Genomic DNA, 26,269 nt, shown 5'->3' on the forward strand with positions numbered 1-26,269 from the left:
TTTCTAGCATCTAGAACTCACCAGTTTACAATCCTGGTCTCAGGCAATTTCTCACCTACAGTCCTCTGCATCTTCAATCCATGAGGTTGAAGGATTTACATTTAAGAGATTCCAGGAGTGCCAGCCTCTTGTCCCTTTAGTGATGGATAGCTAAGGGTTCTCTACATTTCAAGGGCTTACTGGACTAAAAGAGATTCTTCTGAAGTGTGTCCCTAGATAAAGTTCTTCTCTGCTGTTTGTCTCTTCCTGATGACTTCCCATGCCCTGGTTGACTTGTATATAAATATAACTTCCATTGTCTTTAGCTGTGGGTTACTTTAGGTTGGAGATGCAGGCAAACAGGAAAAACAACATTCCTTTGTCTAAGACAAACTTATTTATCAAGTCTGCCCCAAAAAGGTATTTAGGAATGTATTTCCAGCACACATACATAACTCTGTACAGACATCATGGAATAATGCAATTAATGACCTGCGTGTTACCAGTTTTTACATGATGCTGGTAACTAAGTCGTATTCACCTCTCCCAATCATTCCCTGTCGGAGTGCGTGTGTCTGCACTCTCCTTGTTTGAGGTGGGGTCTTCGGTGACTCAGCCCTCTAGCCGAGTCTCTCTGTCTGCATGTGAAATAAAAATCCTTTCCAATATACAGTCTGATGGGGGGACCTATCCCAGTACCCTCGATTGGCCTTTCTTTCCATGGACTCAGGCCCTTAATTAATCCAGCAGTCTTTAAAATGGCCTCAGCTCTGGTATTGAGCTGTATTCTCATAGCACCCTCCCTGGAGGTAATGCCCTCCCACTCTTTGGGCCTTTCAGGCCCCAGCTCTCCTGCTGGGCCACTAAAGAGTTCAGTTCCTCTTCTGGGATGCTTCAAGTCCAGACCACTTTCCCTGGGGCGCGGGGGCACCCAGGCCTGCCCTCTATTCCAGGTCCCAGCCCAGGGACCCTAAAGATAGCAGCAGTCCGCCATGTCCCTTTAACTAAGCTGTGTTGTTGCTAGGATTCCCTGGGCCACTTCCCTGTGCCCCAGCACGTTCTTCACTCTTCCCTCAGGACCTTGTCCTGGTTGAGTCCCAGCCGCTAGCCTGGAGCTCCTTCTCGCTCCCTCCAGTCTCTGCCCGCACTGCTCTGTCTGAGGTCCCATAGCTCCCTCAGTCAGCCAGGCACATTGTCCATGCTCCTCCAGGAAGAAACAGAACTGAACTCTGCTGCTCTGCACTGCAGCTCCTTTTATATGGGCCTGCTGGGCCTGGATTGGCTGCTTCCTGCAGACCTTCTGTGGTTGGCTGCGTCCCACACCGCCAGTCTAGGCAGCTTGGAGGAGTCCACTGCCCTTTTCTGGGCTAGGGTGTGGCAGGGCCGTGAGGCCTCCGGGGGGTTGCAGAGCCTAGTCCAGCCCATCACAATACCTTACAAGACACAGTTTGGCTAAATATTCTGACAACAGTGTGTTGGGTGTGCCCTTTGCTAGTTGGCCTTAAGGAGCTCTTAGGTCACTGGGCTTGAAGAACACATTCTGGAACCTACTAAGTCATTTAGCTGCAATTATAATAAAGTATAGCTCACAGGTTATTAATATTACACTGTGCACTCCTCTCCCAGCATCGCTATTGGAGAAGAGACGGGGGGGGGAGAGAGGAAGGGATAGTAGTCCAGCGGGGGGTGCTGTAGGATGGGAAAGGGGATTCTGAGTATTAACATGCGCTCTGTCTTCCTCCCACAGGTTCAACGGTACTGTGAGAAAAGTCTGATCAGCAGGAAGGTATTTCCCCACTGCTACTTAACCAACATGGCAGGACAGTCAGCCTCATCTAGTTCAAGACAAGGGGCAGTCTGGCATTTAAAGAGGAAAGAGCATAGCAGCTGGGCATATGGCTGTAAGCCTCTTGCTTTCCTCTGCATGCTCATTATGCGTTCCTCTGATTTACAAAATGGCCCCTTCAAACGTCCCCAGCTTCGGTGGGTATTTGTTCATAGTGTATGGCAGCTAGTAAGTACTGGAACGCTAACAGGTGCTCGTTCTGCACTGTCTTTTCTGGGATTCTGTAAAACATGCCACCTCGAGAGGCTGCGTCGTGTGGAAGGGGCGAGCATTAGCTGTTTTGGTTCAAGGGAGGGAAGACACTCCGGCTAGAAGAGTTGGGAAGCACTGAGACATGCCACAGTGTCTGGCTTCTGTAATAGGCGTATAACATGCGGTGAGGGCCTTTGTATGTGATGTGCTGTCAGTGCGTTTGTATCCTTTGTAAATCCTGCTTTTTATTTATGTGGCAGCTTTTTGGGTTTGTGGAGAGATATGGAGCCACCAGTGTTGTAAAGACTAACAAGGAAAAGCAGAAGATGGCTGGACTGCAGAACTTCCTTCTCACCTTGCATCAGGGGCCAGACAAAGGTGAGTTCAGATGCAGGGTAAAGAGGCTGTGGAGCTTGCATCTACATGGGCCAAGGGGGGAGATGAACTTGGCTTCAGAGCTGTCTCCGGGGAGGGAGACACGGGCTGCCTTAGGGAAGCGAGTGAAGCAAGGGAGGAGTAGGCCATGAGGAAGGTGAAATTTGAGTTCCCTACTCTACCTATTCTCTTTGCCAGAGTGGGTGCTATTTATCTGAGAAGATTTGTTCCTTTCCTCAGGGAAGTGGCACGTGTTCCATAGTATACACCTTAGGCCACCTTAGCACCATGGCTAAACTAGCATAATCCCCGAGGGTAGATGCAGTGTATGGCAATGGATGGGGTTGTCTGTCTCTCTCAGAACTCTACTTCCTGGACCAACAGTAGCTAGGTTGACGGAAGCATTCTTCTGTCGACCTAGTTGTGTCTGCACTGGGGGTTAGGTTGCCATAGCTTCAGCACTCAGAAGTGGGGATTTGCACATCCCTGAATGCCATCACTTTTTCAACCTAAATTTTACGTATAGACCAGGCCTTAGCTCTTGCATTCTTACTCCTCTGGGAATGGAACCTAAGCTCTGAGTGATTTCCCCCTCCCCTCTCCTTTTCTCTTTTGACCTGCAGCTGCTATTCAGTGCCATCCTGTGGAGGTTGAGGATGGCCAGCCCAAGATGGCATCTCCTCTGATGCAGATTGAAGGATTTCTCTCTGCTCTCACCAGTGCAAACCAAGATGGGAGAGTCATCCTCAACCGGCAAGGTATTGGAGCGAAGAGCACTCCCGAGGCTCAAGCAAAGCAGCATTAAAGCCACTGGCTAGTACCTAGATACCTCACTGATGGGAGACTTAAATTTCTAAGTATGATTAGATTGTAAGCCTTAGATTGCATAGTAAGAGACAGGGCTGTCTCTTACTCTGCTCAGCATCGTATACACAGCACCTAGCACCCTGGGGTCCTGCCGGATTGGGGCCTGGGAGCAACATAAATAATTAGTACTAGCTGACTGGTCCAGCAGGAATGTGAGACCTCTGTTGGAAGGGCCTCATTCCCTGAGACAAACAGTCTATGTAGGGGTCTCATGAAGCTCGCGGAGAAACCTTGGCAGAGTCACTCACTTGATGCTGGAGCTGGCCATCCAAACTATTACTCCTGGGGGAATTCTGTGTCACTGTGCAATGCAGAATTTGCACGGAATTAATGTTCTGCACATAATTTCCTTTTTCCCTCGCAGAAATGGGCCGCAGAAGCTGCTGGCCGCCACTAGGGACCATTAGACCTGGCAGAGCCCAGCTCCTCAGCCTGAAGATAGAAAACACTGCTGGGGTGACAGGGAGGGAGTTAGAGGGTTCCTGGCAGCTGCAGTTCCCAGCACTCCCTGAGGGAAGGAGGTGGCGTGCAGGAAACTCCACAGAAGCCTGGGACCCAGCATCAGGCTGTTTCTCTCTCTGGGCTCTGAGGAGTAGTGAGTGTGGATGTCTGGGCTGGGGGGTGCCCCATGGCTGGGATTTGGGGGGGGAAGCAGGTCTGGGCTGTGGGGGCTCTGTGCTTAGGTTCAGCGGGGGATGGGGTGTGAGTGTCCGCGATGAGGGGATGCCCTGCGGCTGGGCTCTGTGAGGGATGAGGTGTAGGTGTCTGGGGGAGGGAGCAGAGAAACAAGAACTGGGTTGTCATCGGGGTTTCTTTAACTCTCTACTCCTGGGGGATTTTTTTGTTGTCTGTATTGTTACAGATGTACTTGCTGACAAGTATTTTGAAATAAATTACCAAAATAATTGAAACTGGTGTGATATTATTTGTCAAAACAACACAAAATATACAGAATTTTAAAATATTATGCACAGAATTTTTAATTTTTTGGTGCAGAATCCCCCCAGGTGTAAATGATTTAGATGGGCCCTGCAGCACTCTGCTCCTGCTTTGAAAGTGGGATTTCCCCTCACAAAGTGGTCTGCTGATAATCATGAATGTTTTACTAAGTGGTGTGTGTCTGTTTGTCTTCTTTACCCAGGCACTATAGCTCAGAGCAGCCTCAAATTCCTCTTGCTGAATCCAGCTGTCCATTTTGCGAAGGTGCTGAAGGAATGTCGTGCTGCGATCATTGCAGGGGGCACCATGCAGCCGGTGAGGGAGCAAGGTTGCTTCTTTAAGATCTAACTGGCCTATCTGGCACCTTCTGCCAATCCACAGGCAGCAGCAGGAGGAGATGGATATTGGTTCTAACTGGGATGCTTTAAAACACACCAATGAACCATTAAGCAAAACGAGAGCCATGTAGTTCCACCCCATTTTAACACATTTCTCCATGCTGCCCCCATTGCAGTGATCAGGCTGGGAATCAGCTTTCTCATCCTCCTGGTGGCGTGGAAAAGGTGACAGTCTCTTTGCGTATTAGCGTGAGGCCCGGGGACTTTGTGCTGTGCCCGTGCTTCATTTATTGCTCCGCTCAGCAGCAAAAGAAAAGCACTGTAGGCACCAAGCAAGACCCTCCTCTGTCCCATTGCGCCGTTCCCCGTGAGGTAGCTACAGGATTAACAATTCGTGACGGTACAAGCGTTGCAGGACCCAGTCTCCCTGACACGCTGTCCATTTGAACTGCTAGGGATGGGTGTGCTAATACCCCCTTTGCTGTGCCTCCCACCTGGGAGGATACTTACCCGAACGCTTTCAAACATTGTAACTCGGAGTAATCTCTTCATTAGACGTCTCATCCTGTCTGAATGCCTGGCTGTGGCTTAACATTGCATAAAGGTGGGATGCCCTGGGCCAAGTCTCCCAGCCTTCAAGATATCGGATTGCCCTTTGAGTTATGTGGTCTAATCCAGTCCCTCAGGCTGAGTGCAGCTCAAAACTAGCACTGGATAGAAATCTTCTGACCGACCTTATAGTGCTGATCTTGCCAGAGGGACCTTCCAGAAAAATCGGGATTTCAGTAGTGCCACAGTGGTGTGCACGACCCATCCATGTTAGGCTTTTCTGCCTAGCCCTTCTTCCCATGGTTTGTAGGTGTGCCTAGCTCAGAATGACAGCACATGCCTGCTTCCCTCCTGGTGTGCACCTGCAGCAGGAGGCAGAGGGGTTCTGTTAGATCACTGCTCATGCCAGATATTTCAGTTTACTCATTTAATTTTACCGAAGCTCAGTCGTTTCCATTGGGTGAATGTAAGCCACTCGCACAGTCACACCAGAGAAGAGGGAGTGGTTCCCGTGCTGCAGCTCTCTATGCGTAAAGCCATGTGGAGGGACAAGGGACTAAAGACTCTAGGGGAAAGTCTACACTGCAGCTGACTCGGGCTTGTGGGCCTCGGGCTAAGAGGCTGTTCAGTTGCAGTGTAGACGTTCAGGCTCAGGCTGGGGCTCATGAGATGGGAGGGTCCCAGAGTTCAGGCTGCAGCCTGGGCCCCATAATCTACACTGCAATAGAACAGCCCTGCAGCCTGGGCCACGGGTGTCTAACTGCAGCATAGACATACCCCAAGGGTCCCTCACTTAGCATGTGCTGCCTGCAGTGACTGGAGGGTCCTTTAGCTGTAGTGGAGACTAATAAAGGGAGGGAGGGTGCTGGCTCTGTCTAGTAAAATAGTGATTCTCCTATGGTATCCCTCTGGGAAAGTCACAACCCAGCCACCCATCAAAGCCCATAGTAGTCACAGTTCTGCTCTTGGCATGAGCCTGGCTCGTGGGAGGCCTGGCGCCTTGGCATCCTGGCGTGATGGACTTCCCTGTGACAGACCCAGTTGCCATAGTTAAGCTGCGAGCCATGCCCCCAAGCACTGCAAGGGTAACACATGGAGACTGTGTTGTACCCTGCTGTCTGGATCCTCCTCCCGCCGTAACTAACCAGCCCTAGGGAAGGTATTCAGTCTGTTGCGCGTTAATGGCAAGGCAGGGGAGTGGACGAGGTGTGCTATGGTACTAGGAGTCGGTCCCTGATCAAAGAGGCAGACCCAAGCTTGGAAAGCTGGGCCGAATGCCTCGCTCACCATATACGCTGTGGATGGCTTTGTCTAAAAAGAGCATTGCACTGGTAGGATGAGGCTATTGGACCACAGGGTGGCGCTCCTGCTCTGCGCCTGCTAGCACTGGCCATAGGAAGCCGTGGAAGTGGCTGGCTGCTGCTTCAGCCCATGCTTTGTGGGGTCTCTGCTTTCCTGACTAGAAACAAATGGTTCCCCCGGCCCTGCAGAGGGTCCTACCCAAGGACTTGAAGAAACTTTAATTGCAGTGTGGGATGGTGCAGCTGTGCTGGCTCTGGAATTGCAGAATTTACCTGCCAATCAACCTGCCCCCCTGGGTACAGCTCTGGTTTGAGGCCAGAGCTGCAGCTACAGTATTTCTGCACCCGTTCATCCCTCTGTGGGCCCTTGTGTTTCGGGGTCCCACACCTGCACCAAGTACCCAGCACATGTCTTCCCTCTGTCCTTTTCCCCAAACCATTGACCTGACTCCTCCTCCTCCATCCTTGCGTCTGATCTTCCCACCCGTGCTGTGTGCTGACTGCAGACCTTCCCCATCTCCTGATGAGAGTACCTGGGCTTTGCTGATTCTTCTTGGCTCCTGGTTTGTAGGTGTCTGATTTCCGAGAGCAGTTGCTGTCGTGTGCCATCGGTGCTGACAGGGTGGTGGAGTTCTCCTGTGGTGAGTGTCGGTGGAGGGGAGCTGGTCACGTGCTCTTTCTGTGACTGGGCCCCTAGTTCGGCTGTATGGGAGTTCAGGCAGGTGCCATTGACTTGTTTGCCAGCTCCTTCTAGTGACCAGACATCCTGCCTGGAAATCCCAGCAGCAGAGGGCAGCTGAGTTCCCTTTCACCTCTGGCTGCCGGTGTGTACTGTATTCCTCTGCCCCAGAGAGAATGGGCAGGGAATGATTTGAACCAGGTTATGGCTGGTGTGATCCATGAAAAGGCATTGACGGGCTTGTGCTAAAGCTGCCTGCACTCCCCCAGACCAAGGGAAATCAATGTGTACCTGTGCTGCTACGTGCATGTGACCTACTCCCAGGGGCCTTGCACTATCAGCTTGCTTTGCTTGAACATCTGTGGCTTTTATTCCATCTGCTTGTTTGTCATCAGGCCATGTGATTCCGCCAGACAACATTTTACCCATAATCCTCTGCAGTGGTCCATCGAACCAGCAGCTAGAGTTCACCTATCAGAAGAGAGACCTGCCTCAGATGGTCAGCACAGCTATTTCATTCTTAAGTTATGCGGTCTGATGGTTCAAGGGGACAGTTTGTGTGCAGAGTGGGGGATTCTGGGGGGCTCTAAGTCCAGAGGGGTGTGCACATTGGCAGGGGAGTGGTCCAGTTGTGGGGACTTCAGGGGGGGGCATACTGGGGGTGGTCTGTTTTTGTTAAGCCATTTTAAGTGAGTTTAGTGCTAGTGAAAGCTGACTTGACAGGCCTGGAGTGTGAAGCGAAAGCTTCCCCATCCTCCTTTGCCTTTGAGGGGCCCCTAGGAGTGAGACATCGGTTCTCTGGCCCATTCAATCCTTAGCTCAACCTGCTAACAGAGCTGCCAGTGAGCTCTCGCCATCATTCCGGGCATGTGAAGCGGACACCTGTTCCCTGGGAAACGGACAGACGCACTGAACAGCCATTGCTTTACAGTGACTCAGGCCTGCGGAGACCAAGGAGTGAAAGGGAGCATGTTTGTTCCCAGGCCTGGGAGCCAGCCAGTGCCCCTAGGCAACTGTTGGTGAGCTAGCACTGCACTGATTTCTCTACGTGGAAGTGGCTACACAAGTGTCCTAAGACTTGTCAGTGGGAGGCATCTGTCCTCTGGGTCAGGGACAGGGCAGGAGAATTAGGCCATGGCAGTGCCATGGTAAGCCCCAGCAAACACCAGTCTTTCTCCTCTTACAGATGGATGAGATGGGCCGAATCCTGGGTAACCTGTGCAATGTGGTCCCTGGGGGCGTGGTGTGCTTCTTTCCCTCCTATGAGTACGAGAAGCAGGTGTACACGCACTGGGAGGGGACGGGGCTGCTCACCCGCTTGGTGACTAAGAAGAAGGTAATTATGTAACTGAGGGTGGTTGGTACTTTAAACAGAGGTTTCAAAAGGCCAACAATTATTTGCACATTACAGGCCTTGTCTCTCTCTCTCTCTCTCTCCTCCCCAAATTGTTCTTATATCCTGCACAGCAGAGCAGGGAGGATGTTTATCTAGCCAGTCCCTCCAGTAATGAATAAATGAAACTTCCCACATGGCTGATCGCTGAGCTGGGATCTAAATTAGATTAAATGTTGTTACATGGCTCCTGTAAATGCAGAGACGGTCTTCATCTGCATTAGTCAGCCTACAGTGCTCTCTGATTCCCTTGCTGTGAGGGGCAGGTTATTAAGTTCTTACAGGGGATTTGCTTTCCCCAGACTTGGCTGCACATCCCGTCCAGGGAATAGTGTGATTGATTATGGGCTTGTCTTCACTCTAGTGAAGACCCGCTAAATTGGCAGCAGAGCGTTCTCCGCTCGACCCCGGTATTCCACCTCTCCGAGAAGAGTAAGGGAAGTCGACTGGAGAGCATCTCCTGTCAATGCAGCGCTGTGAAGACACCGGGGTAAGTTGATCTAAGCTATGTTGACTCCAGCTACGTTATTGACATAGCTGGAGTAGCAAAACGCAGGTTGACTTACCCCGGTAGCAAAGACAAGCCCTAAGACTCAACTCTATGCTGTCAATTACACACAAGCTTTCAGCTCACTGTGGGTCTACTGGGAGGATGGATGGGTCTTCTGGTTAAAGCACAAGACTGAGGATCAAGAAATCTGTGTTCTGTTCTTGACTGTGGCACAGAGTCACTATGTAATCTTGGTTAAGTCACTTAATCTGTCTGCCGCTTCTGTAAAATGGGGATAATACTTGCCTACATCTCAAGGTTCAGTGTTTTAGCATGGTACAAAGGGTGTATAACCAGGAGTAATAGAATGAAATTGAACAGAAGAAAAGTGGCTGAATATCAGGAAACCTTTCTGAACAGTGAACTCTGATAACAAGGCCTCCAAAAGCTTTCCTGCTTGTGCAATTTAAAACTGGACTGAACAATGTTCAGGAGGCTGTATTGTGAGAAACAGACTTGTACTGCTCCTCAGGAGCTGAACTGGCAATAACCTCACCTTTCTGTAACTCTGCTTCCTCTTCTACCCTATTTCAGTTCTAATCTCCCGTGGGCAGGGACTCTCTTACGTTGTTTGAACAGCACATCAGCACACATGGGCTCTAGTCACACCTGAGTGCTACTGGTCTATAAATGATCATACTAGTTCTGGAGATCTCGTCCAGCTTTGTTTCCCTCTTGCTACACCTGAATTCCCAGATCTTGTCCTCTTACGTGGATGTTTCTTTCCACTCTCAAACAGTGGAGATCGGGGAGCATGGACCCGCGAAGAAAAAAACCCTGGTTAACATCTCAATAACTGGACATGTCTCCAAAGTCACTAATGGCCATCACTGCTGCTACTCTGGATTTGCTAGGTCCACAGGTGCTGAGCAGGGTACCATTAGGATGTGTCTGCATTGCTTAGCCAGGGGGCATAGTTGGACATCAGTTAGAGATCAATGGTAACATGCCTCTAGGCCCTCCTCTGTGTTATTTTTGGAATGGCACCATTAAATCTTCCTGCTGCAACTTATGCTTTGTGCCTCTGACAGATATTTCAGGAACCCAAGAAAGCAAACCAGGTGGAGCAGGTGCTGGCAGAGTACACCAAGTGCATAAAGGTAAGCAGCGTTGGCAGATTGCTTGGACATTCAATACTCCATAATGCAAGAGAGTGTTTCTAAAGTAGGTGATGTGGGTGGTTAATTGCTCTGGCCAATGTAGACAGGTCTCTGTGCTGCCAATGCACAGAAGTTTCCACAGTTCCAGTGTCACCTGAGTCATTGGGGGTTCTTTTGTGCAGCGCTGCAGCCAGGTGGGCGGCCATGTGACAGGGGCCCTGCTCTTTTCTGTGGTTGGAGGGAAAATGAGTGAAGGAATCAATTTCTCTGATGACCTGGGAAGGTAAGAAGTATCTGGTTTGCTGCTCATCTCCTGAGGTGGTATCTGAACACAGCTCTCTGCTAACGTGGTTGCTGGGTCTCCTAGGCTACAGGGGAGGCTGGTCAGGACTTGGGTGGGAGACCTGCAAGTAAACCTCAGGGGTGCAGGAAGTGGGGGTGGTGTGATTGAGTCAGGGCTGAAAGCAGTGTGCCTGGCGTGGTGTCAGGAAGCACTGTGAGCTGAAGGGGCCTTTCAGACACAGCAGACACCCAACCACTCCGTGGTCATGAAATAGCCTGAAGTGCTTTTCACAAGACAATGTTGGGGTGGGATAAATCCCCCCTCTGGCCCCCCGAATTCCCCTGGCAGTTTTCAGTTCAGTATTCCCCTGTCACATACGGCTGGGCTGTGTTGTTGCTTCCATGTCAGAGTTGACTGCATTGCAGTGGTAACCTCCTCCAGTATAGTGTCCCTCTCAGTTTGTTTGGGATGAGAGGGTATGGAAATATGAGCGGGCACTAACAATGCTTGTGTGCGTCCCCCTCCTTCCATTTCCAGGTGTGTCGTCATGGTGGGCATGCCTTACCCCAACATCAAGTCCCCAGAACTCCAGGAGAAAATGGCCTATCTTGACAAAACAATGGTAGGAGGAAGCACCCCAGCACCTATTTCAGCTGCTTCACTTACTGTCCTTTCAGGGTCCAATTCCCTCTGTGAACTAAAGACCTGGCTCTTCCTGTGCCTCTGCCCATGTTTGCTGTGTCTGGGTCAGTCACGCTGGGCAGACGGATCTCCTTGAGTGGCTTTGGGGGTAGTAAATGGGCTCAACAGGGCTGGGGCCAGGCAGAGATCTGCAGGAATGACCCTGCTGAGTTCCAAAGGGGCACTTGGCCCAAGAGAGGCTACCAGAGCAATACTGCAAGGAGAACTGCATTCCAGGGTCCTGCGCCTCTTCCTAACGCAGGGACTCCTGCTCATTGCCTGCCACAGCCACTGTTCCATGCAGCTCTGAAGCCCTGAGGGTTGGCATTGAAGCTACCTTCCTCCTTCAGATGTCCTGAAGCTGGTTAGTTTGATTGTCATCTCTGAGGTGCGTGATCACACTTCAGTCACGCACTAGAACCTGGGAAGAGCTTTAATTCCTACTCTGAACTGCATATGCCTTTTACTCAGGCTGTCTCTACACGGGCAACTGAACAACAAAACTTGGTGTTAAAAAACACACACACCTCCTGAGACACAAGTTTTGCCGACGACATGCACCAGCGTGAATAGGTCTTTGTTAGCAGGAGGGCTCTCCTGCTGACAAGGCTAATGCCACTTGTTAGGGGTGGAAGTTTTTTTTGTTGGCAGGAGAGCTGACAAACAGCAGCTACACGGCGCGCTTCTTAGCGACACGGCTGTAGCAACACAGCCCTGGCACTAAAAGCTGCTTTGTGTAGACACAGTCTTATTTCTCTCCTTTAGCCAAGAACTGCGGGCCAGCCACCTAGCAAAATGCTGATTGAAAATCTATGCATGAAAGCAGTAAACCAGTCAATAGGTACGACTTCATCTTTCATGGGGCTGGTGGGCGGAGTATGGAGAGCAGTTTATGGTAGCTAGGGTCATGGGATAGGCAAAGAAGCAGTTGTGGCAGAGTGGGATTGGTGGGGAGCAGCATAGGGAGAGGGAATAATTGTCATGGCACATGCAACGTGGGTGACAGGAGATCCACCAGTTACCTGACTGATTGTGTTCAAGCTATTGGCTAGCAGCCTGGTGGAGGCCTGTATCTAGAGTGGATCTGCTGATAATCTTGGGCACGTAAGGATAGGATCTAGGGGGATGCAAAGTGATAAAAATGAAGTTTCCCTTTATGGTGATCTGTGCAGGGCGAGCGATTCGCCATCAGAAGGACTTTGCTAGCATCCTGCTGGTAGATCACAGGTATGCACGCCCCTCGGTCTTCAACAAATTACCCCAGTGGATCAAGGAAAGAACAGAGATCAAACCTACCTTTGGACTAGCATTTGCAGCGTTAAGGAAGGTCAGTACTATTTCATGCACCTACGAGTAGCCAGCTCTTCTGAGCATTCACTATGTCTCACTTCCCCTTATGCACCCATCAACTCCACCCCCTGTATGTCCTGTAACTGCCCCCCAGCAATACCTTCATGCCCTCTTCCCCCTGCTCACAGGCCTGACCCCTCTGGATACTAGAGTGTTGGGGCTAGGAATGAACAATATTATGTGATCTCCTCTCTTCCTAGTTTCACCATGAGAAGAAGTCATGTTATAGGTCAGAAGCTTCCTGAGGGAGATGGAAGAGCATTGTGCTGATGAATGGGTACAGGGGTACTGAGTGGCTGTATCAGCTCAAAATGGAGCCTCCTGCAATTGCTGTCCCTGCAACAGAAGCTGAAAATTATTGACCAATGTGGCTACTGGACCGTGACTGATTATATCGCATCTGAGCTGGGCTGGACAGTGGACAGTACCCTAGCTCGGGGCATGTGCGTGTTGTGGGGGAAAGCACCTTCAGCTAGTGCATATGAACCCCACTCAGACTGGGTTTGTGTTACTCCTCCCCTTTGTTCTGTTTCCCAGCCTTGGGTATTACTATTTGCCCTCTTTGGGGCAGTGCACAGGGTAGGATGAAGTAAAGTATTAAACATTCCATGGCGGCTGCTGATTTTTCTTTCTAGTAGGGCGTGGGGGACTAAAGCTTCTCGGGGCCTCTATGGGAGCAGTACAACACCGAAAAGCTCTCTGGAAGCTAGAGACTAGATTTTTTCCACCCCCTTAACTAAAATTCCTAGCCCATGCTCCATAGATCAGCTAATTCAGGAAGGGCAAATGCCTTGGGCTGCCTCAACTTCTGAGGCATTTTCAACTCTTAGCTTTGCCCTGCCTGAAGTTACATCTATGACCACTGGCATTGTGTTAATCTGTGCTTTACCAGAGCTGGGGGATGGCAGTACTGCTAGCTGGAGGGATTGGGCCTGACTTGCTTTCCCCTTGCAGAGGGCAAGAATGTTTAGGGAGCATACAGGAAACTTTGGAGGCTTTTTTCTGCCATGGCAAAAGTGCTGCGAGAGCATGATGCTCTAGCACTACACACAGGGCTTCAGTTGTTGGGGGCTGAATCCAACCCAGCTGGGTGGCTTGTGTGTGTATTTACCCACCCCCACCCCAGGCCTTTATTTCCTCATCAATGCTGTGTAAGCATTCTCCAGTTTAGGCTACTGCCATTCACCTCCCTCCTGGCCTTTCTGCTAATGGAGACCAAGAATGTTAAGGTACTGCACAGCCCAAGGCTGGTGTCACCATTCCAGCGGGGGGAGAGGGGGAAAGTAAGTCTATTACTCCACTTTACTGACCTAGAAATAAAGCAGTGTGGCATTTATTTCATTTCCTTTTGATTACACACCTGTCTGCATGTTTCACCTCCAAGTGTTCAGCTTTACTGCTGCCTTTTCCTGGGGCTCAGCATAGTTTAGTGTAAATCCCTTTAAAAACACCCTCTCCCTTTCTTGTAAAGGGTGCCACATTCATTCCTGGCTTTTGGATATTTCAGCTTTGCAGGGTAGTGGGCGGCTGTCAGGAACCAGGGGCAGCTCTAGACATTTTGCCACCCCAAGCACAGTGGCATGCCGTTGAGGGGTCCTCTGCCGCAGCTCCGGTGGACCTCCTGCAGAGGGTCTGCTGGTCCTGCAGCTTCAGGAGGTCTACCAGAGCCACAGTACCAGCGGACCCTCCAAAGGGTGGCTGCCTGCCGCCCTCCCAGCAACCAGCAGAGCAGCCCCTGCAGCATGTGGCCCCAAGCACACACTTGGGGCCTGGAGCCACCCCTGCCAGGAACCCCCCTAATCAGCTATGATTACTTTTTGCCACCTGGTAATTCAGGCAAACCATTAACTGATGTGCTCTAGGCATGGGTCTTGGCTAACACCTGTCCCTGCATGCGTCTACACATACCTGGATAAAATCTCCATTCTGCTGCACCTGAATGGTACCAGTCCCTGCAGAGCCTAGCCCATCTAAACAGAGCTCTGACTTGAACACAAACACTACAAGGAGGTGCTAAAGGACATCTCCTTTCCACCTAAATAAAACATCAACTTGTTAGTTTGCTTAAGTGGGACAAGTGTCTATGACTAGACTGTACTGTAGTTGCATAGTTCACCCTTCTGCCCATCACCTCTTTAGAAGTTGTAGGTAGAGGCTTTCAAAGTGTGCAGTAGAGGTAGATGTACAGCAGTTTTAGGGCTTACGTTTGTCTCACACACACACAGTACCCCTCTGCAAAATGCCTGCTGTTCCTTAGCTCTACCAGAGAGACTAATGGTGGACAGCTGGGCCTCTCCTCCTTGAATGTGTTAAGTAAGAGCACTCCACTTGTAGACTGGAGTGGGCTAGAGAAATCTGCTGGGTACTTGTAACTCACTAAGGGAGCACTACAGCTGCTGTAGAAGGCATTCATATCCAACAACAGAGGTTCCATGGTTCTCCTACAGCTGTTTTCATATGAGGGAGACTGTGAGGCAGCGCTGGACCAATCCCCTTCTATCCTATCACCCATTTCAAGAATTCCTGCACAGGAGAATCCAAACAAGTAAGGCCCAGGATGCAGCTGGCTGAGAAGGCTGTTAGAGCTGCCACTGCAGTTGTGCTTGATCACGCGCAGTAGAGATGCTAGTTCTGATCCTCCGTGAGCGTGAGCATGAGCTGCCCTCCAGCTACAGCAGGATTTATTGAGTGAGCAGGAACAGCAGAATTTGAAATTAAATGCACTATTTGTCAGGGAGGGGAAGTAAACAGAGCAGAAGTAACGTTCATTGATAACTATACTCAACAGTGGTTAGAGATGAGGAACAGTAGGCGCTAAGAGAAAGTGATGGGATCCCTCTGCCAGGTCTGTGCCCTCTCACCAGCAGTTATTTCCAAGAGCTGGTCCATTTCTGAGGTGCTGAGCTCAGCTGGACTGGGTTCCCAGTTGGCCAAGAGGAAACCAATCCCAGGCCTGCGGCATGATAGCATTTACGACTCCCAGTCGTCTTCCTCCTCGTCCCCCAGGGGTTGTGGGGCTGGCAGGGGTGGGATTGAGTCCGACATGCGGGCAAAGGCACCAGCAGGTGCACTGGGAGCATCAGCACTTCCTGCAGCTGCAGGCCCCTTGCCTGAAATGCCTAGGGGAGGAAAAGCAGGTGAGTGAGTGAGGCCTAGGCACTAGAATTGAGAGGTGAGTTGACATGAGGGAGGATGAGGAAGGCAGCAGCTAGCCCTGCACGTGTGTGAAATCCTGCCTCATCAGCTGAGTGATTCAGGCACACACAATCTCACCTCCAATGCTGCTGGGAAAGGGTTCTTTAGCTAAAGTGCCAGGTCAGCATTTCCAGCTGGCAGAACAAGGGAGGGCAAGGACCAGAATCAGCTCTGACTGCAAGCAGGGGAGGAGGCAGCCTCCGGCTGAAGCAGGACAGGGGCGGAGGTGGTACCCACAGAGGGCTTTGTCATTAGGCTATGGCTAAAAAGCCTCAATAGCAGTCGGGAGGCCCCAGCCCTTAGAGAACAGGCAAATTCAAAATGCTTCCCCCCTCTGAGGCTCTCTGGATATGCTGAGCCTTTGCCCAGCATGTGCAGTGAGAGAGAGACAGACACACACAGAGTGCAGAGACAGGAGCTTTCCTTGCGAATATTAAAAACATAAATCACGCTACCTCAGCCAGTGCCCAGGTTTCTGCCTTGGGGATGCCAAGTAAAGCTTAGGCACTGAAGGCAGCTAAGCCTCTCCCCGCTACAGCATGCCCCACAGCAGCACCCCTGGTCTGGATTCACTGCAGTGACACTCCACCGTCGGCAGCATTGGTATACAAATAAGTTCTTCCTGCTCTGCAAGGGGATTGCCTGTCCGGTCCATAAGGGCATCATGTACCTCCCCCGCAGCATCGAAGCATTCAGCAAAATGGCATGCCAGGCTGGCCAAAAGCTTCCTTCTTTCTAACTCCCGCAAGCTGCAGCAGGGAGGCAAGAGAACCTGCCCCTCTTCATGTCATGATACAGGAAAGGAGCAACCCCCCCATGGCACGGTACCTTTGCGCCTCAGGAGCAGCTTGTTGAAGAGGTCGGACATCAAGTCTCCACCCTGTGCTGTGGTTATCACTGAAAAAGTAAAGCCCCACAAATCAGGTGACAGACCAAATGCCCTGCTCACAAGGTCCAGACCTGTACTAATGGCTAGTTATTAACTGGGGACCAGCTCAACACATGGTCAGGACACAACAGGAGGACAGGGTATGTCCTACCCTATTCGACGTGACACACTGACCCTGCAGGGTACATTGGTGCTGTATTGGCAGAACTGCCTGGGAGTTCAGGGTTGACTAGCAGGATATGCTGAAGACTAGGACGGAGCTGCCTTGGCACAGATTGTGTTGGGACCCTCACCTGGAGATTAAATAAATAAATTGACCCCTCCCATCCTTGTACCACATTTACCCTTCCCCCTTATGGATGGCCTTTAGATCACAGCACCGAAGGCCTGCCTGAGAAATGTGTCAGCTTCCTACAGCAGCTTGGAGGAAGGAAAAGGTTGGGTGTGTCAGCCAGTTTAAATGAACTGGAGTTAACCAGTCCACTGAAAACAGCCCAACCGTGCCCCAGGACTTCCAATGGCACAATTTCCTCTCCAGAGGCAGCCTGCCTTGAGCTATCTTTGAAATGCTTCCAGCGATACAAGTTCACATGAAACATGTTCATTTCCACCCTCGAGAGAGGAGAATTCCCAGTGCAGAGCGCTAATGCATTTCTGGCACCTAGGGGCTATCGAGTTCAGCCAAACATTCCAAACTGTAACATGAAGTGAGATGAAATCCCTCTGCTCCAAGGCTTCTGTGCAGTGTTGGCTTTGCCTCTCGGGTGTTTATGGGACCCCTTCACGGGGGTACCTAAGCATATCTAGCTGGGGGTGGGGGAGTGAGGATGACAGCGTTCTAGGCACCTTTTTCTTGCTCCTTCTGCTTTTTCTTCTCCAGCTTTCTCTCCTTAACGCTTCGGAGGTTGGCCTTCCCAATGCCGCCAGCCTGGCGGATGGACTCCAGGAGAGTGGCCCGGCCAGTTGAAGGATTCACAACTTCCTTTGGAGCCCCCTGGACTGGAGCTGCAGGGATACAGAAAGGAGTCAGCCCAGAGGAACCAACACCATCTGATGTCTCAGCAATTAAAAATTAACAGAAGGGATTCTACGTGCTGCTGCTTTAGCTAAATCTAAATGCTAAATCTAAATCCTAAACCACATGCCTGGGTATAAAACCTGAGAGAGTGAAGAGCTCTGGCACCTCATCACTTGCCCTTTCCAAGTCACCGGGAGATGATGCAGTCTATAGAATGCAGGGGAGCCTATATAATAAATCAGTGAATACTGTGGGCTGTGCAGGGTGCTGCCAAATGAAGGGCTTTGAGCTAGAATCCTTCCCTGCACCCTCATATTCTGTCCCTTGATCCCAAACTGACCATCTCACACCGTTCTCCAGAGAGCCCTCTGCCCTACAGGGGAACAGCACCCACTGGCTCTACAGGAAGACCTGCCCTGCCCTGCCCAGTTAGCAACACAGGGATTGTCAGAATGGATCAGAGCAATCCATCTAATCTGGGGCCCCCATCTCCAGCAGTGGCCAGTACGAAATGCTCCAGAGGAAGGAGCAGTGTAACCCCAAACTAATTCATAGCCTGAAAGCAGAAACACTGCTGCTTCCCTGGGTTTGGAGGTAGCTTTTTTGCATTGCTCCTGTTTTAAGAAATTCACTTCCTTGTGGGACCAAGAGAAAACAGCCCGGACCTTATCAAAGGAGCATTGTAAGGGATAGAGTTCTTGTGACAAATGTTTGTATCACACTAAAGCCAATAGAAAGGTCCAAGAAGATTTTAAGCTATTCAATTCTATTAAATTAAGTGAGGACAAGTAGAAAAAGACGGTTACTCACCTTTGTAACTGTTGTTCTTCGAGATGTGTTGCTCATATCCATTCCAGTTAGGTGTGCGCCGCGCGTGCACGTTTGCCGGAAACTTTTTACCCTAGCAACTCCAGTGGGCCAGCAGGTCGCCCCCTAGATTGGCGCCACTATGGCACTCGATATATACCCCTGCCGGCCCGCCCGCTCCTCAGTTCCTTCTTGCTGGCTACTCTGACAGTGGGGAAGGAGGGCGGGTGTGGAATGGATATGAGCAACACATCTCGAAGAACAACAGTTACAAAGGTGAGTAACCGTCTTTTCTTCTCCGAGTGATTGCTCATATCCATTCCAGTTAGGTGAATCCCAAGCCTTACCTAGGCGGTGGGGTCGGAGTGAGAAGTCACAGCATGGAGCACTGCAGAGCCAAAGGCCGCATCATCTCTGGACTGCTGGACTAGGGCGTAATGGGAAGCGAATGTGTGGACCGATGACCAGGTCGCCGCCCTACAAATGTCTTGGATCGGCACGCGGGCAAGGAAAGCCAGCAGTGACGCCTGTGCCCTGGTAGAGTGTGCAGTCACACGGCCTGCAGGAATGTGGGCCAAGTCATAACAGGTCCTGATACAGGAGGTTACCCAGGAAGATATCCTCTGCGAGGAAATCGGTAGTCCCTTGACCTGGTCTGCTACCACCACGAAGAGCTGGGGGGACTTGTGGAACGGTTTGGTCCTGTCTACATAAAACGCTAGCGCCCGACGGACATCTAGCGAGTGGAGTTGTTGCTCCCTGCGGGACGAATGGGGCTTTGGGAAAAAGACGGGGAGGAAGATCTCCTAGTTAATGTGAAAAGCTGAGACCACCTTGGGTAGAAAGGCAGGGTGTGGCCTCAGCTGCACCTTGTCTTTATGGAAGACTGTATACGGGGGATCTACCGTGAGGGCCCGGAGTTCCGACACCCGTCTAGCTGAGGTGATGGCCACTAAGAAGGCGGTCTTCCAGGAGAGGTAGAGCAGGGAGCAAGTCGCTAACGGCTCAAATGGAGGGCCCATGAGCCGAGTTAGAACTAGGTTGAGATCCCATGAAGGGGCAGGACGGCGGATCTGTGGATAGAGACGTTCCAGCCCCTTCAGGAATCTCGCCACCATAGGGTGGGAGAAGACAGAACGGCCGTCCCCTCCGGGATGAAACGTGGAGGTAGCCGCTAGGTGAACGCGAAGGGACGATATCGCCAGACCCTGGGCCTTGAGGGACCAGAGTAGTCCAGAATAGTGGCGATGGGAACCTCCGTAGGGAGAAAACCCTTCCCCGAACACCAACAGGAGAAACGCTTCCATTTAGCTGAGTAAGTAGCCCTGGTGGAAGGCTTCCTACTGCCCAGGAGAACCTCCCGAACCAGGGTAGAGCAGCGTACCTCGGAGCCGGTCAACCACGCAGGAGCCATGCCGTAAGGTGCAGAGACCGAAAGTCCGGGTGACAGAGCCTGCCATGGTCCTGGGTGATCAGGTCCAAATGAAGGGGCAGGGCAACTGGGTTGGCTATTGAGAGGTCCAGCAACATGGGGTACCAATGTTGCCTGGCCCACGCTGGAGCTATCAGAATCACGCGAGCTCTGTCCCTGCGCACCTTGAGGAGGACCTTGTGTACCAGCGGAAAGGGAGGGAACGCGTAAAACAGATGGGTCGCCCATGGGATAAGGAAGGCATCCGCTATTGACCTGGGCTCCCGACCCTGAAAGGAGCAGAACGTCTGGCATTTCCTGTTCTCCCTGGACGCGAAGAGGTCCATCCGGGGACGACCCCACCTCTGGAAGAGTGAGAGGGCGACGTCCGGGCGGAGGGACCTCTCGTGTGAGCAGAAGGATCTGCTCAGTCGATCCGCTAGAGTGTTTCGTACTCCCAGGAGATAGGAGGCCGAAAGGTGAATGGCATGGGCTATACAAAATTCCCAGAGCCGCATCGCCTTGTGACATAGGGGAGAGGACCTGGTGCCGCCCTGCTTGTTGATATAGAACATGGTCATCGTGTTGTCGGTGAACACCGCGACACAACGACCTTGAAGGTGATGGACGAACGCTTGACAAGCAAGACGGACCGCTCTCAACTCCCGAATTTTGATGTGGAGGTCCAGCTCCTGAGGGGACCACAGGCCCTGAGTCCTCCGAGCACTGCTGTGCGCCCCCCAGCCCAGATCTGAGGCGTCCGTTGTCAGGGATGCCGAGGGTTGGGGCGGATGGAACGGGAGCCCTGCACAGACTACGGACTGGTCCAGCCACCACCGGAAGGAGTCCAGTACCCCTTGGGGGATGGTGACAACTGTGCCCAACGAATGTCCGGCCGGCCGGTACTGCGCGATGAGCCAAGATTGAAGAGGCCTCATGTGGAGTCGAGCATATACTGTCACGAACGTACAGGCCGCCATATGGCCCAGGAGGGCCGGACACGTTCTTACAGAAGTCAACGGGGCCGCCTGCAAGCGCAGAATGATGGTCGATAGCGACTGGAACCTGGGCAAGGGTAGCAAGGCCCTGGCCAGGGTAGAGTCCAGAACGGCCCCGATGAACTCTATCCTCTGCGTAGGGAGCAGAGTAGACTTGTCCACGTTGACCACGAGGCCTAGGGCAACAAAGAGGCTGCTGATCCTGCGGATGTGGTGGCGGACCTGCAGCTCCGATGTGCCCCGGACCAGCCAGTCGTCGAGGTAGGGGAACGCGTGAATGCGGCCGCGCCGAAGCTATGCGACGACGACTGCCATGCATTTCGTGAACACCCTCGGGGCCGTAGAGAGGCCAAACGGGAGGACCGCAAATTGATAATGTTGGCAGTCGACCACAAAGCGAAGGAAATGCCTGTGCTGTGGAAATATGGCGATATGGAAGTAAGCGTCCTGCATGTCGAGGGCGGCGTATCAGTCTCCAGGATCCAGCGATGGGATGATGGTCCCAAGGGATACCATGTGGAACTTCAACTTCACCATATACTTGTTGAGTTCTCGCAGGTCGAGGATAGGCCTGAGGCCCCCCTTGGACTTGGGGATCAGAAAGTAACGGGAATAAAACCCCTTGCCCTTCTCGCTCTCTGGAACCTCCTCTATGGCTCCCTTGTCAAGGAGCGTCTGTACCTCCTGACGGAGGAATTGCTCGTGAGAGGGGTCCCTGAAGAGGGACGAGGGTGGGGGGGGGGGCGATGAAAACTGCAGGCGGTAACCGGCCTATACCGTGCGCAAGTCCCAACGGTCCGATGTTATTTGGGTCCACGCCTGGAGGAAAAACGAAAGACGGTTGGAAAACTGCGGGGAAGGATCCGAAGGGGAAACTGGTACTGCGCCCTCGGGCGCACCTTCAAAATGAAGGCTTGGGTCCGGGTGGGGCCTTGGAGGAGCCCTGGTTTTGCCCCGCTTGGCCACCCGACTGTCTGCGCCTACTGTTCCTGCCGCGGCGCCTATTAAGGTCCTGCCGCGGGCGGAACTGAGGATATGGACGACGTTGCTGCTGCTGGTTCTGCTGCCGGAAGGGCCTGCGCTGCGTCGCAGGCATATGCATCCCCAAAGACGGTATGATGACTCGATTGTCTTTAAGGTTCTTTAGTCTGGGGTCTGTCTTATCGGAAAAAAGGCCCTGGCCTTCGAAGGGGAGATCCTGGATGGTATGCTGGAGCTCTGGCGGAAGGCCAGAGACCTGGAGCCAGGAAATGCGGCGCATCGTAACCCCTGAGGCAAGGGTCCGAGCAGCCGAGTCCGCAGCATCTAAGGAGGCTTGCAGCGAGATCTTTACGACCTTTTTGCCCTCGTCAAGAATGGTGGTAAATTCCTGACATGCGTCCTGCGGTAACAGCTCTTTAAATTTTCCCGCCGCTACCAAGGAGTTAAAAGAGTAGCGGCTAAGGAGGGCCTGCTGGTTTGAGACCCTGAGCTGTAGTGCCCCCGCTGAATAGACCTTACGGCCTAGGAGATCCATCCGCCTCGCCTCCTTAGACTTGGGCGCCGGGGCCTCTTGACCATGGCGCTCCCTATCATTCACAGACTGGACCACAAGGGAGCAGGGTGTCGGGTGAACGTGCAAGTGCTCATAGCCCTTGGAGGGAGCCATGTACTTTCTTTCCACGCCTCGAGCGGTTGGAGGGATAGAGGCCGGTGACTGCCACATAGTGGTGGCGTTGGCCTGAATAGTCCTGATGAAGGGTAGGGCCACTCTGGTGGGAGCATCGGCGGAGAGGATGCTCACCACCAGGTCCTCGACCTCAGAGACCTCCTCTGCTTGTATGTCCAGGTTTTGCGCCACACGCCTGAGGAGGTCCTGATGTGCCCTAAGATCTAGAGGGGGAGGGCTGGAGGACGAGGTACCTGCCACCGCCTCATCAGGGGAAGACAACGAGGAGACCCCTGGCAACAGAGCGTCCACGGAGGGTTCTGTCTGGGGCTGCACCTCCGGCTCTGGAGGGAGCTCTGGGTCCTGGTGGCTGGACCTGTCCTCGGCTTCCGGGGAGGGAGGGCGGCGAGACACCGTTGCCTCTGGTGGCCTGCGTTCCGCCGCAGGGCGGGGAGTAATATGTTGTAGACCCTGGGCTTGGCGGTACGCCCAGGGGGTCCAAAACCCCCACTGCTGAGGCCCTCAGTCTTGAGGCGGAGGGTCCTGAAACAGGGCCGCGTGTCTGTCCTGCCCCAGTGTATAGGCGCTCTCCGCCTGAGAGGACACGGATGGTTCCCTCGAAGGCCATGGAGGCGCCAAGCTAGGCTGATAGACCTCTCTATGCGCCAATGCCGACGATCTTCTCGGTGCCGAGGATCGGTACCGTGAGTTGCACCGGTGCCGGGATTGGGACCGGGATCGGTGTGGTAGTCGGTGCCGGGATCCGGATCGGGATCTGCCTCGAGGCCGGTGCCGAGAGCGGGACCGTGATCTGCGTCCAGCGCGGTGCCGGGATGGCACTGGGGACCGGGACCTGCCACTGGCTCGGTGCCGGGAGGTCGACCGGGGAGCTGAGCGCCAAGGCGAACGGCTCCTAGAGTCTCGGTACCGGTGGTAAGAGGAGCCAGACCGGGACCGTGCAGATGTTGACCGGCGCCGCGAGTGCGACCGGTACTGCCGAGAACGGTGCCAGGACTGCGAGCAGCGCCAAGAGCGCAAGCGTTCACGTCTCCGGGGCCATCGGTGCCTGGACTCTGGAGACAGCGCTCTCAGCATTGGCTTGCCTCTGGAGGTCACCCGCACCGGGAGTACCGGGGGTTGAGGCTGGGATGGCTCAGTGAGCGCTATTGAGTCCCGTGCCGAGGCAAAGGTCTCCGGCGTAGATGGGACTAACAGCTCGACCCCCAATCTCAAGGGGGAGCTAGGAGGGGCCGGATTCGACTGACCTTCCCGGCCCGGAGTCGACAGCAGCCCTGCAGGCAGTGCCGCGGCCAAGGTAGGTGCCGGGCGCTCCACTCGAGCCTGCCGAGATGGTGTTGCAGACGTCGAGGGTCTTGGATCGGGTCCCGGTGCCGGGGAGTCTTGCCGGTGCGGTCCGGTGCCGGAGTAGAGGTGGCCGGTTGCGCTGCCGGTACCGGAGTCAGTGCCGCTTCCATTAGGAGAGAACGGAGTCTTTGATCCCTCTCCTTCTTTGTGCGAGGCTTAAAGGCCTTGCAGATACAACACTTCTCGGTGATGTGCGATTCCCCCAGGCACTTCAGGCACGCGTCGTGGGGATCGCTAGTTGGGCACTGCTTGAAGCCCGGCGAACCAGGCACGAGCCCAGTGCCGGGCGCCGGGAAGGGCAACGGCCCAACCTGCGAATAAGCTCTATAACTATATACAATAGACAACTAAATACTATACTACTTTAAACTGTTTTTGAAACTATTTACAACTACAACTACTAACAGTATACAAAGGAGAGCTAGGGATGTGGAGGACAGCAAGCTGCACTCCACAGTTCCAGCAACCGACATGGCGGTAAGAAGGAACTGAGGAGCAGGCGGGCCTGCAGGGGTATATATCGAGTGCCATAGTGGCGCCACTCTAGGGGCGACCTGCCGGCCCACTGGAGTTGCTAGGGTAAAAAGTTTCCGGCAAACGTGCACACCTAACTGGAATGGATATGAGCAATCACTTGAAGAAGAAGTATTTGCACTCAAAGCATAGCTGCATCTTGCTAATGCATAAGAACCTTCATGGAAGATTCCCTAGTAAACCAATACTATCCAGAACAGTAAAACTGATTAATCTTGCTTCCATTGCCCCTGGGGGGAGAGATGCAGAAAGGGGAGAGACTACCAAGGGAAAAGGAAAGGAGAATGACCGTTATTTCCATTCTAACTAAGCTGAAGTTGTTAGTTACACAGAGTAGAAGGGTGCATATCTTCATAGTGTCCTATTAAGTGATAGGGCTTTTAACAGCTATAGTGCTGCACAAATGGTTTGTTATAGCTTATACTCCACACTGCTATATTAAACTAGGGGGGCTAAAGAGGGCTGCACTGATAGCTTGCAAGAAACCAGAGGACCACACTCAGTTTAAACTGGAGCACATGTCCACTCTCATTCAGTACAGAAGTGTGGACAGCAGAGACTACAGCTCCCAGCATGCAGTGCACTCCATTGATGATCATGTGAGCATCCACTGTTGCAGGGGTTCTCAACCTGTTTTCTTCTGAGCCCACCCCCACCTCGCCATGCTATAAAAGTTCCATGGCCCATCTGTGCCGAAAAACTGTTTTTCTGCATCTAAAAGCCAGGGCCAGAGTTAGAGGGTAGTAAGCTCGGCAGTTGCCTGGGCCCCACTCCACAGGGGACCCTGTGAAGCTAAGTTCATCAGGCTTCAGCATGCTGGCCTTGCTTGGTGGACCCCTGAAACCTGTTTGCTGCCCCGCAGTGGGCCCTAGACCTCTGGTTGAGAACCACTGCACTATTAGATCTAGTCTCTCTGCAGCCTATGCTTGGGTACCAAGGTCTACTCAGCCTGCTCTCCTGGGGCTGTTTGTTCAAGTCAATGGGCCGCAGCGACGGTCCCGTTTGCAGATTGAAGAGTTGAAGGATTCTGCACCAGGGGAGGAAGCAGCCAGCATGCCACTGAATTTTCATCGTTGCTTGTAAGGAGAGAAGAGCCATTGGAAAAGCTGGCCCAAGCCTTGAGGTTACCATTGGAAAAGCGGGCCCAGGGAAAAGGGCGGGGCCAAGTTGCTAGGCTAGATCCTGCCAACTAACAAGCCATAGCAAAAGCTCAGTCCTTACCTGCAGACATTGCACTGCTGCTCGCCTCGCTTGCTGGCTGTTTCGAAAGGGAGGCAGGCTGGGGCAGAGGAGGGGGTGGGGGAGCACTAATTGGCATCACAGGGGGTGGAGGAGGCGGAGGTGGGGGCGGGGGCACTAGCACACCATCTTGAAGACCTGAAATGTTAAAGGGAGCAGTGTGAAGAGTCACCAAGGGACGTTACCTGCTAAGACACTATCCCCCCAGCACATGCGGATGCTCAGAGCCCTCACCCACAACAGTACCACCACTAACAATCCTCAGCACTTTGTGCGGATGAAATGGGCAGCATTAGCCCTGCTGTTATAGAGGGGGACAGGGAGCAGGGCTCCAGAGCCAGCCCATGGCATCAGGGGGCTCTTCCCCCATTTGCCATATGTAGTCAGGGTGGCACTAACTACCAGTTTCTCATCACAACAAGGCTGACCGACTGCCAGCAAAATACAAGTGCTTACACGCTCCTGTCCTTCCCAGCTAGGCAGGAGGAGGGGCTGACGTTTTTTGCCACAGGCTGTGCAGCAAAAGGCCAGGGGCACACTCACTGTCTGTGTGGGGGAAAGGCGCTAAATTTGGCCCACGCACATGACGCTGGCCAGGAAAGTCAAGGACTCCTCCAGCTTTAATCCTGCTGGCGCCTCTAACAAGGGACTCTTCTAGGTCCTCACTAGGGTCCATGCAGAAGTCAGTGCTGGGGAGAAGTCACAATCCTTGCCTCTGGAGCCTGCCACTGGGAAGTCTGCAT

At 52.8% G+C, this 26,269-nt stretch overlaps 2 protein-coding genes across 8 annotated transcripts in view; one reads left to right on the forward strand and one right to left on the reverse strand.

Annotated features, from left to right (window-relative positions):
* The window catches only part of DDX11 (DEAD/H-box helicase 11), a 33,804-nt gene extending 21,011 nt beyond the window's left edge, over window positions 1-12,793 (forward strand). For 2 of the 5 annotated variants that reach the window (XM_050918220.1, XM_050918229.1), the window contains exons 15-27: window positions 1,727-1,765; window positions 2,278-2,395; window positions 3,016-3,150; window positions 4,401-4,513; window positions 6,958-7,027; window positions 7,461-7,564; window positions 8,252-8,401; window positions 10,040-10,108; window positions 10,291-10,391; window positions 10,929-11,013; window positions 11,838-11,913; window positions 12,245-12,399; window positions 12,623-12,793. In XM_050918220.1, the coding sequence (XP_050774177.1) occupies window positions 1,727-1,765; window positions 2,278-2,395; window positions 3,016-3,150; window positions 4,401-4,513; window positions 6,958-7,027; window positions 7,461-7,564; window positions 8,252-8,401; window positions 10,040-10,108; window positions 10,291-10,391; window positions 10,929-11,013; window positions 11,838-11,913; window positions 12,245-12,399; window positions 12,623-12,667 (1,260 nt within the window). In that variant the 3' untranslated portion in view covers window positions 12,668-12,793. Of the gene's footprint in view, window positions 1-1,726; window positions 1,766-2,277; window positions 2,396-3,015; window positions 3,151-4,400; window positions 4,514-6,957; window positions 7,028-7,460; window positions 7,565-8,251; window positions 8,402-8,822; window positions 8,920-10,039; window positions 10,109-10,290; window positions 10,392-10,928; window positions 11,095-11,837; window positions 11,914-12,244; window positions 12,400-12,622 lie in introns of those variants that run through there. The other 3 variants (XR_007768548.1, XM_050918242.1, XM_050918246.1) reach the window with 3 other exon arrangements.
* A 2,277-nt stretch (window positions 12,794-15,070) lies between these two features.
* Window positions 15,071-26,269, reverse strand: part of WASHC1 (WASH complex subunit 1) — an 84,389-nt gene continuing 73,190 nt past the window's right edge. For all 3 annotated transcript variants that reach the window (XM_050918783.1, XM_050918776.1, XM_050918792.1), the window contains 4 exons: window positions 25,509-25,664; window positions 17,353-17,511; window positions 16,446-16,514; window positions 15,071-15,541 (listed from right to left, as the gene is read on the reverse strand). In XM_050918783.1, the coding sequence (XP_050774740.1) occupies window positions 15,393-15,541; window positions 16,446-16,514; window positions 17,353-17,511; window positions 25,509-25,664 (533 nt within the window). In that variant the 3' untranslated portion in view covers window positions 15,071-15,392. The remainder of the gene's footprint in view (window positions 15,542-16,445; window positions 16,515-17,352; window positions 17,512-25,508; window positions 25,665-26,269) is intronic.

The sequence above is a fragment of the Gopherus flavomarginatus genome, chromosome 1, assembly GCF_025201925.1.
Source record: "Gopherus flavomarginatus isolate rGopFla2 chromosome 1, rGopFla2.mat.asm, whole genome shotgun sequence".
Taxonomy (NCBI): Eukaryota; Metazoa; Chordata; order Testudines; family Testudinidae; genus Gopherus; species Gopherus flavomarginatus.